Source organism: Mus caroli, chromosome 3 (assembly GCF_900094665.2).
Source record: "Mus caroli chromosome 3, CAROLI_EIJ_v1.1, whole genome shotgun sequence".
Taxonomy (NCBI): domain Eukaryota; kingdom Metazoa; phylum Chordata; class Mammalia; order Rodentia; family Muridae; genus Mus; species Mus caroli.
Window position 1 is genome coordinate 88,653,486 of NC_034572.1, and position 10,599 is coordinate 88,664,084.

The window sequence follows — 10,599 nt, forward strand, 5'->3', positions numbered from 1 at the left end:
TATAGGTGCTGGGAATTGAACCTGGGTCCTCTGAAAGAGCAGCCAGTGGTCTTAACTGCTGAGCCATCTCTCCAGACCTTAAAGTCAGTAAATTTTTTAATACATAGCAACTTAGCTTTGGCTGAAGAGTAACAGGAAAGAGTGACCTTTGGGAAAATCCCCTGGGGGAATTACAGCCTGAAGCCTCCTTTCCCCAGAAAGAGGCTCCCAAGGATGGGCTTCTGAGTCACAGGGCCCCTTAGTCGCTACCTCACAGGGCTGCCATCCCCTCAGAGTGACAGAACTTCAGAGACGTACCCATAGCCACTCAGCTAAGAGAGTCTCCTGAGTACCCTCTCCCCTCTCTGAGACCGTACCAATATAGACTGGACACTAAGCAAAGGATTGAAAATTCTTTGCTGACTCTAGCTCTCTCCCAGTTGCTGCTTGGGAAAAGGAACAAGAGGGGTTCATTGAAATTCATTTTTGTGAATGTTTAATATTTCGATTAATGTGATTAGGCTCGAGCCTGAATGGGCAGCAGGGCGGCAGATCTGCTGAGAAGACACAAGGTAATGAGATCAGTGGGCCCGTCCGTGGGGTCTCCCACATTCACAGGGCGTGATCTGTTTAGCGTCTCCATAAATGTCAAGATCAGATTAGAAGGCAAGAATGGAGAAGTGGGGGGTGGGGTGGGTGAATGGAAAGTTACTGTGGAGAATTACAGCTTTCTACTTCCTGGTCCCCTGGCACTCCCATGGCATCTCCAGGCCACTCAGTGTGAAGTCTCCTATGACCTCACCCTCCCAACCCATTTTAGGGCACCCTACTGGGAGGGCCTGAGCATCTGCATGGTGAAGTGTAACCAAGGCTCTGTACATACATTCACTTCACTCACATATAGATTTATATATAACCTCACAGAATCTAGCTTCAGGCTACAGAGACCCAGATTAAAGGAATCAGACGCAGTCAGTAGGGAACAGGGCAGTAGGAGGAAGCACAAAGTCTTACCCAGTGCTTCAGTGAGCACAGAGGGAAAGAAAGGCCAGGTTCACATCAGTTCATTCCTACAAGGCATGCTGGGTGTGGGCATTCAGTGCCTTACCCCAGGCCCCACCTTGCCCAGGCTGGTGTTTCTAGCTGTGTGATCTTGGCGAGTAATTTAACCACTCTGTGTCTTAGTTTCTTGATCCATATCATGGAGGGTGGTCTAGCACATTTGGGACAATCCCTAGGATGTGGCAGATCCATATCATGGAGGGTGGTCTAGCACATTTGGGACAATCCCTAGGATGTGGCAGTGTTATTTCAGTTTCAGAGGAGGAACCTGCTTGCTGTGATAACTCAGGAATGGAGGCCTCTGGGATGCATCTGGGAGTCTCAGAGACAGCTGCTCCACCCTGGGCAGAAGGGGAAGCAGGGTGTTCTATGGAAGCTGCGAGTGGAGAATGGATCGATGGTGAGCCAAGATTGCTACCAGAGAGCTGATGCCAACAGACACATGGGGCAGGTGTGGGGCTGGAGCACAGAGGGCCAACCTGGAACATACAACCAGGTTTAGAAGTATAACTATTTTGGGGGAAAATAGTTTCTAATGTTTTTTGTTTTGTTTTTTGCCTCCTTTCATCTGACTCTGAGATCTACCCAAGGAACCCAACCAAAGGAAGCAAAGGAAGGAGAAATGGGGTACTCTGCCCTCAAGGGGAGCCTGGCAGCTGTGCCTGTTCCCACAGAAGGAATCAAGATTCTCTACTTGTCACAGGTTCTTTACATTTGTTAAGCACCTACTATGTGTGAGCAAGACATCATGCTAGACTGTGAGCAGTCTTGGTCTTCAAGGATAATACTAGTGAGAGCTGCCACCAGCCACTGGCCTCCCTGCCCAAGCACTCATACACACAACACCCCCAGAGAGAAGGAAGGGGGTGTCTGAAAATGCCAGACTGCTATAGCTTCCCTTGTTTCTTTTTCTGGAAAAGTATGCAGACTCTCTCTGCACTCACTCCCACCAGCTCTCTCCTTTTCCACACCCGGTTCAATTTTTTTTACTCTCCATCTCACTTTTGCTCTTTTCCTCCTAGACCCTGTGGCTACTTCCTTCCTCATCTACACCTCCCTGTCTGCCCTTCAACCTGCCTGACTGATCTTTCTCGTTTCTTTTCCTTGTTTCCTTCCTTGGGTTCTCACTCTCAGACTCCCCAAAGGCCAGGCTGCCCTCTCCTCCCCACCCCCCAGCTTCCATCTCCCGGGTCTGCTCTTCCTCTTCCAGCACCGGGGACAGCTCCAACCCCCGGAACAATGGACCCCACCCTAGGGCTCCTCTATAAATTCTCCATCTTCGTGTCTTGCCCAACTCCTGATTGGGGAGTAAGATGGGGGAAGGGTTGTTATCAAGACCAGCTGCTCTTCTGGGGCAGAAAGGGAGTCAGGGAGGATAGAGATAGAAAGAGGGCGTGGCTCTTGCCTGGGTTGTGCGTCTCTCTCCAGGGTAGAGAATTTGTATTCCACCCCTGAGACTGACATCACTGATGTCAGGGGAAAGGAGGTGGGAGTGGGGAGGGGGGGTGTGGAGGGGGGAGTTTTTTGTTGAGGAGAGCGCGGCCGGAGAGCAGAGCTCCGGGACCCAGGTGACCGGGAAAGCAGGCAGCCCTAGTGTCGGGAGTAGCCGGCAACAGCCCAGGCCGGGGAACCATACAGGGTGGGGGTGGGAGGGGGGGTCTAGGGAGAACCTGAAGGGGGCAGGGCAGAAGGGACCCCCGAAGCCCTGCCGCCATCAGAGATCAAGCATTTGGCATCAGGGATCTTCGGACCCAGCAGAAGGATCAGCCACAGGGAGGTGTCCTCCCTAGGAAGCCAACGAGAGAGTCACCTGCCCCACATCAGGAGCAGGGACCCCCTCATGACGCTGCTGGCAACCATAGCAGTCCCCTAGCCCCTCAGCCTCCTTCCTATCGCCCTCTTCTGACTTTTACTCCATCTCCTTTGGCATCTGTGCCTTTGCTCCCGCCCTCTGAGCTCCACCGTTCCAGCTATCACCCAAACGCCCCAGGGTTTGGCCACCCTGACCCTCGGCCTGGGATATTTGCCAGATCTCTGGGAGGGAGATCCTTTGCTTGGGTTATGCCCCTGGTGGCCTGACACTGTCTGCCTAGACCCCTGACCCCTAGCCCTCAACTCCCCAGGCCTCCTTTGTGTGAAGAGCCCTCCTCTGCTCAGCAGTGTGGTTTGGGGCCAAAGGGAAAGCCGGCCCTGCTGGGCCCCTGGGCCCTACCACCTGCCTCCTGGTTGGGCAGCTTCCTTTGCCTTTGGTCCTCTCCCTGCTCCCCTCCCCCGGCCCCTCCTCCTGGGCCGCCCCAATGAAGGAGCCGGATGCCATCAAGCTGTTTGTGGGGCAGATCCCGAGGCATCTGGAGGAAAAGGACCTGAAGCCCATCTTCGAGCAGTTTGGTCGGATCTTCGAGCTGACTGTCATCAAGGACAAGTACACCGGGCTGCACAAGGGTGAGGGGTCAGGCCAGGAGGAGAGGAGGCACTGAGTGGCCTGCGAGGCAAGAAGGATGGAGGAGGCTGGGGGGATGGAGTGGCTGGAAAGGGCTGATTTGGAAGCAGAGTCCAGGGGCTGGAGGACTGGATAAAGGAACTAAGTGAGAACTCAGCTGAGAGACAGGGACCATAAGGTGAAAAACTAAGGAGAACTCAGCACGAGATGGAGGAGGGCGTTGGTGGCATGGGATGAACAGAAGGATGAGAAGGACAAGTTTTAGGAGATGATCAAGACTGACAATGTGAGAAGCCCCAGATGATGTTGGGATGGCTGGTCAGGTGTGTTTAACCTAGAAAGAGTGGCCACAGTCAAACCAGGGCAACCCAGGACTAAGGTGAAGGAGCCTGGGAGAGGGGCATGGACAAGAGAGACTGGTTTTAGAAAGTTATTAGGAAGAGGTTCCTGAGGTCTCTCCAAGAGCTGTGCTGCTAAGCAGAGCTGGCTTGGATCAGCACTTGGAGAGCTCCAAGCTCCGGGGACCCAGGGCTATGAGACTTCCTGAAATCTTTGGGTTCTGGGGAAAAAGCACTTCCGGCTGTCGCTTTCTTCTCCGCGCACTCTGCGCACCTGTCTCTTGTGGAGTCTGGGAGATTCGAGAAGTAGGGAAAATGAAAGAGAGGGTGATGATGGTCAAGATGGGGGGGCGGGGGGCGGGGAGGGGAAGGAGAAAAGGGAAAAGAAAGCGAGCAAGAGCGCGCGCACAATACTACCTGTTTGGAGATCACAGCTCTTTCTGTCCCCAGTCCCATCTCTCAACAGAGCAAATGCTCTCCCACGTCCCTCACCTCCAGGTCTCTGACCCAGAGATAGGGTATACTTTTTAAACCTCTGGATAAATGCCTCCTCCCTCCCCAGCCAAGCAGGCAGAGATGTCCAGAAGGGGAAAATCGCTCCTCCAGGTCCTTGATCTGGCAGGGAAGCCCCTTAGGAAGGGGAACATGAGGACTCACCTGACACTGTCTCTCTGCCTGTGTCCTCAGGATGTGCTTTCCTGACGTACTGTGCTCGCGATTCAGCCCTGAAGGCCCAGAGTGCCCTGCACGAACAGAAGACTCTCCCAGGGGTGAGTTCTATGCTCAGCAGGGTCAGCCCCCCCCCCCCCAACAGCCTTAGGAGTGGCTTCGAACCCACCGCCCTCCTAGGACACCGAGCTATTTTTCACCTCTTCATCACTGGGAAGTCCCTGTAAGCATCCCTTTCCCTCTGTAGAGGCGTGAAACAGGAATGATTGGTGGAGTGAGCGTGACCTTTTCTGAGTAGCGCATGCAGCTCCTCCCCCACGCCCCCGTGTGTCCCCAGGCCATGCAAGGGGGAAGACTTAGCTGTATGGGAGGAAGGTAGAGTAGACGGGACACCTGTGTCAGATGGAGCACGAGGCACCCAGGCGCTCTTTTGTGGTGCTAAGACAGGCTGGGTGGCTGTGAAATGGGGGAGGGGCGCTGCTGCCCTGAGAACCAGCAGCTGGGCCTGCTGGACTGTTCTGTGCTGCTGTCTGAGATCACACAGGCTCCCCTGCCTGACTCCCAGGAAACACTCTAAAACAGAGCCACAGAGCATCAAAGTATAGAAGGCCCGGAGTGGACATGAGTTTGGGGACAGCAAACAAGGGCCGACACCATCATGGAAGATCAGGCTTGACCCTACCAGGTGTGCCTGGGGAGTAGAGATGGCTCTAAAGTGGCTTCCCTTCTGCAAAGTGACTTTTTTTTTTCTTTCTTCTTCTTCTGAGATAGCCTTGTACAAGCCTGGGTTGGTAACTGAGAACAGACATCAAGAAGCCTCCTGGTCCTTTTGGCCATCTATCTGCTTCTGTTTTCTCTCAGATTGAGTCCCAGCACTGTCTAGGGGCTGGAGACATCTGTCCTAGCCTCTGCTTCCTCCCCACATGGGACACAGAATGGTACTGACCACCCATCCTCCTGAGAGGAAACAGACAAAACAGATGGGGTGGAGCTATGGAAAATAGAACTACTTAAACTGCCCCAACTTCAGACTCTCTTGAGGTCCTCCTGTAGCCTGCCTCAACCATCTTATCCCAACCAACAGGAACAGCCATTGCCCAGAGTGGAGGGCAGGAGCATGGGTGTGGACAGACACAGGGGTCTAGAATAAGCATGCACTCGCCCATGCACACATGCATGTGAGCACCTGACAGGCCAGGTTAGGGATAAATGCGAGCTGCTGAGTCCCAGCTATCCCTCCTTTTTCTCTCCAGAAGGCCCTCACCAATCAGGTTTTACCTCCATTCCTGTGGGTTTCCTGCTCATTTCAGAACTCCTACAGGAACTGGAGGATCAGGGGAAGGAGCCCATAAGAGGCCAGAGTGGGACTTGGCAGTGTGGGGATGGGCAGGCGCCCCAAAAGCACAGTACCAGCTGGGCACATCTCCCCTGCATCTGGGCACATTTCCCCTGCATCTGGGCACATCTCCCCTGCATCTGGCTCCTCCAGCTGCCCGTGAAGCTCAGGTAAAGCTGTCCTGAGAAGCCAGTTGGCTGGACATAGGAGCCAGGAAAGGCTCCCTGGTAAGAATGGCTCTGTCACTCTGCTCCAGACTTCCCAAGTGACACTAAGTTCCCACAATGGCCTTTGTCACAGTGGACAGAATCCAGGGGGACTGATAAAGTTTCTATTAGGAAAGGAGGGGTCCATTCTCCTAGCGGGAATCTCACACTAAGGGGTTGAGAACGGTGACTCAGGTCAGTTAAGGGAAGAGATACCTATAAACAAATTTTGCCTTTGTACCCTACCAAGTGGCCCCCTCAGTTTTGTGTGTGTGTGTGTGTGTGTGTGTGTGTGTGTGTAGTGTGTGAGTATATAGTTCTGTCAGTAAGTTTTTCCTACTGTTTAATCTGCAAACCTTCCTGCAAGGTCTATTTTAACTCATGCAGTTTTAGCCTGCCTGTGCTGCTCCCCTTATCACCCAGAATCTAGTGGCCTGTGGCTGTTGAGCCTCACTCCTCTCCAGCGGGAGTCCCCAGGATGGCTCTGTGGCAGGTCCCTGGGTCTGTTCTGAGTAGGGTGTGGCCTCTTGGAAGTTGGTTATGAGGGATGCCTCTGCCTGGCTTATCTTCCCCATCTGTTCTGGATCAAACTCCCACTCTGAAGATGTGGGTTTTCCCATCATCTCGAGGCAGGGATAATGGTCTCTGGGACACCAGGACCAACTGTGGAGCCAGGAGGGGCAGGGCTCCAGACCTGCGAGTCAAGAGAATTAGGTTCTGTGAGAGAACAAGCTCTTTTTGGAGGTGGGATCTGGACTGTTAATGAGGGGGGTGGACCTGAACAGTGGTCCTGTTAGGGAAAGCAGATTAGAGATCCCTGGCTGGGGTATAAATAGCCCCTTCTTCTTTGGGCAGCCCTTGGGAGGGCTTATCACCTGGTGGGTGGAAGCTAGGGACAAGGCGCCTGCCGGTTGCCAGGTAAACACAGTACAGCTGGACTCAGGGGAGGGGGCAGGTGTGCCCAGGTGAGCTAACAAAGCTGAGCTTCCCACAGGAAGTGCCAGGCCAGGAAGGGAGGACTGAAAATGGGCATTAGGAGTACTGAGAAGTCCTCTGTGAGGGTGGGGAGTTCTGTCCACAAGATCCATAATGTGGTCTGTGCTGTGTCTCTGAGCGAATGCGCACCGTGGGTATTTATTGATATGCTATTTTTGTGCTGGAAGCCTGTGCAGGGCAGGTATCACATCATTTCTCTCCCAAGTTCTCGGTCTCTGAGAGAACAGCAACTTGCCAGAGACTTGTTGGATAGGGCAAAGTGCCAATCTAAGATTGCCCCATGCTGTGGCCCTGGTTCTGACTCATTCTATCTTGAGGGATGGGTGTGGCTAGCTGTGCTGGTGCCTGGGAGGGAAGTTCCTGTTTTGACTTCAGTACAGAAGAGATGAATGGCCATAAGTTTCTAGCCTACAGACCTCCCCTGGTGCGTGTGTGTACACACACACACACACACACACACACACACACACACACACTTTAGGAGATTGAATTTCAGATAGGATAATCCCAGATTGGTAGAAGGTAAAGCTGGGGGCAGATTGGCAGGAGGATTTATGTGCCAGTGACCTCCCCCGCCCACCAGCTGCTCTCAGATGCAGAGATTTGTGGGGCAGGAAGGCTGGGGCAGGAACATCATTGGAGATGAGTCTCAGGTTTGATCCAAGGCTGTGAGCACCTGGCTGGCAGAGTCCAGCCAGGAGCTGTATTTATTTCTCCATGTTAGCGGATGCCACTCAAGGTTTCCAAATTCGAGAGCATCAAAGTTGAGCAGCATCTGGCTGCAGACTTCCTGGTCTATCCTCTTGTTTAACGGAAGAGGAAGTTGGAGCCTGGAGGGACACAGCCAGTGAGGGGGCAAGGCTCCAGTCAGTTAAGTGACTTTCCTTAGAGTACCCTAAGCTAAACCTCACTCTTAGCAAGTAAATGAATGCCTCTTTTATGGTTTTGGTCCCTGGAATTAAGACTGTCCCATCATCACATGAGTGAGGGGACTGGGTGTGACCCTAGCAGCCAGAGTCCTCCTCAATAGCAAGAGAAGTTCAGAGGCAGAACGCTGCATGCTTCTATTTTCCAGTTACTCGCCATCTTTGTTAAGGAGATCAACCTGTAGGAGTATTTCCCAAGTCCACTCACCAGACAAGATACAGAATAGAACTAGAAATTTTTCTGCCCACATTGAAGACTGAACAAAGGGTGATACTGTGGGTGTCAGGGAGAGAATAGAGCTCTGGAGGACTTCCGAGTCAGGGAGGATTGCAAAGGAACACGGATAGCCTCCGCTCCTTCAGAGCTTCTTTAGCGCTTTCTTGGCTCTTCAGATAGGAAGGATTGGTTGTGGAGGCGGGACGCAGGAACTGGAGACCGGAACAGTATGGGCCCTGCAGGACTCACTCCACGTCTCTCCAAGACCAGGATGCTTTCTTGGGCCCCTCCCCCACCTCCCAGCCCCCATCCAATACTCTACCCCCCAGCATACCCTGTTCCCACCCCCCTCCAGTCCTCCTCTGATGTGTGTGGAGAAGCAGAAGTGATGACGTCACCACGGTCGCCAGGGCGACGGGGACGGATAAATCAGGCTGAGTGGGCGGTTGCCATGGTGCGCATTCTCCCGTTGCCACGGAGACTGGGCATCTGCTCCCTTTGTGCTGCCCGAGTGCCTTCCCCCTGGGGTCAAGGGGTATAGGGGAGCAGAAAGAGAGGCAGACACACCTCCAGTGGTCAGAAGGAATTCTGGGCCTCTGTGGGGTCTCCCTCAGCCTTCCTTGGGGGTTCTCTAGGAGATAGCCTGTTTGCGCTTACTTTGCAGAATGGAGGCAGCTCTGGTTGATCGGTTCCTTGGTTGAGCTCTGACTCAAGACCTAGGTCCTAAGAGCAGGCCTTCCTCACCTAAGAGAGCAACACCTATGGGTGACCCATTCTGAGGCCAGCTTGAGCCCAGAGCTGCACCCCATGAAATCTTCCAACGCATCCCTCTCCCCAATCTCTCTAATCCCTTCAGGTCTGAATTCTAGACAAAATTGGGCCTACCCTTTCCTTCCCATCAACTTAGAGGGTGGAGGCAACTCCGCTCCCTTCATCCCTCCGGATGCTCTGAGGAGGCTCTGGCAGCTTGCTTTTTTTCTCTCCTATAGATGAACAGGCCGATCCAGGTCAAGCCAGCCGACAGCGAGAGTCGAGGAGGTAGGTTCTATAACTTTGGCTTTAGCCCCTTTTCTCCTACCCCCAGGCCCAGGGCTTGATGGAGCTGAAGGACAGCCTTTCTTGAGGAAGGAAGTCTGGTAATGCTAAAGAATTCTCTGCTAAGGTTGGGTTAGGGAGTGGGCGGTAGGAGTGGTGGTAGGAGATCTGGCCCATTTGCAGAGATTACAAAGCGGAGGCCAAGTAGAGTTCACGTCCTTCAGAGCTGAGTTCTGCATGTTACTGAACTCTAATTCCCAACTATCAGTTCTTCACACCCTAGAGCCACAGTTCCCCAGGATGGGGGAGGTGGTGTCAGGAGCAACAGGGATGCGTGAAGGTGGAGGGCTGGGAAAGTGGTCAGGAGGCTCGTACATTCCTCCCCTCCTACGCCCCACCCCCCAGAAGACCGGAAGCTCTTTGTGGGCATGCTAGGAAAGCAGCAGACAGATGAGGATGTCCGGAAGATGTTTGAACCATTTGGGACTATAGACGAGTGCACTGTGCTCCGGGGGCCAGACGGTACCAGCAAAGGTAGCCCTCCGCCTTATCCCTTCTCCGCAGGGCCCAGTAGGGCACCTTCATGGTAGGCACTTACTCCTCTTCTCCACCCCATCCAATTACTCTAGGCTGTGCCTTTGTGAAGTTCCAGACTCACGCTGAGGCCCAGGCAGCCATCAACACCCTTCACAGCAGCCGGACCCTGCCGGTGAGCCCCAGCCCCCTTCTTCCTTGTCTCTCTCTCTCTCCCACTGGCACACTTGCCAGGCCCTGGCACAGAGCACACTTCCATTCAAGATAGGGTTTCTAATTTATTTCTTTTTGAACTTTCCCAAAAAAATCAACGAATCAAATACCACACCCCCATAGCTGCTTCTCCTCTCTAGTCCAATTCCCTTCGGCTCCTCTCCAGCCTCCCCTCTTAGCTCCTACCGCTTCTCTACCCTCCTGACCCCACCTCATCTCTTGGGGTGTCGGGACCCTGGTTTAGAGGCCCCACCTCTGCACAGCACATGTTGATACTGCTGTCCCTAAATGTTAGTGTTCGTTCAGTTGCGTATGAGCTGGAATTCCAGCTGGAACCTAGCTGCTTTCAAGCAGATGTGGGCCTCTCACGACTCAAAAGTTCACACATCAGACGGAGAACTGAACCAGCTGGCTGGGCCCCTTCACCTCTGAGTCTAGGACTCTAACAATACTTGCCAATGTTCTGATTTAGACTTGATTTGGCTCAGGCTAACGTTAAAATGTGCTGTGGCACCCACTGAGCACTCCATGAGACCTGGGCGTGGGTCCAGAATCATGGCAGGGAGATGGGGCAGCTTAACATTCCCCACAGCGAATCCGCTGTGGATTGCCAGCACAGACGTCTCTCAGTGCCACCCTTTCTTTTTT

At 53.5% G+C, this 10,599-nt stretch overlaps 1 protein-coding gene across 15 annotated transcripts in view; it reads left to right on the forward strand.

Moving 5' to 3' along the window:
* Window positions 1-2,535: 2,535 nt before the first annotated feature.
* The window catches only part of Celf3 (CUGBP Elav-like family member 3), a 14,138-nt gene continuing 6,074 nt past the window's right edge, over window positions 2,536-10,599 (forward strand). For 3 of the 15 annotated variants that reach the window (XR_003836210.1, XM_029475344.1, XM_029475347.1), the window contains exons 1-5: window positions 2,724-3,483; window positions 4,507-4,589; window positions 9,159-9,207; window positions 9,610-9,738; window positions 9,834-9,913. Coding sequence is in view for 13 of the 15 variants with exons in the window: in XM_029475344.1 (XP_029331204.1) it covers window positions 3,339-3,483; window positions 4,507-4,589; window positions 9,159-9,207; window positions 9,610-9,738; window positions 9,834-9,913 (486 nt within the window). In the remaining 2 variants the exon portion in view is untranslated. Of the gene's footprint in view, window positions 2,610-2,697; window positions 3,484-4,506; window positions 4,590-8,632; window positions 9,026-9,158; window positions 9,208-9,253; window positions 9,306-9,609; window positions 9,739-9,833; window positions 9,914-10,599 lie in introns of those variants that run through there. The other 12 variants (XM_029475348.1, XM_029475352.1, XM_021157510.2 and 9 more) reach the window with 9 other exon arrangements.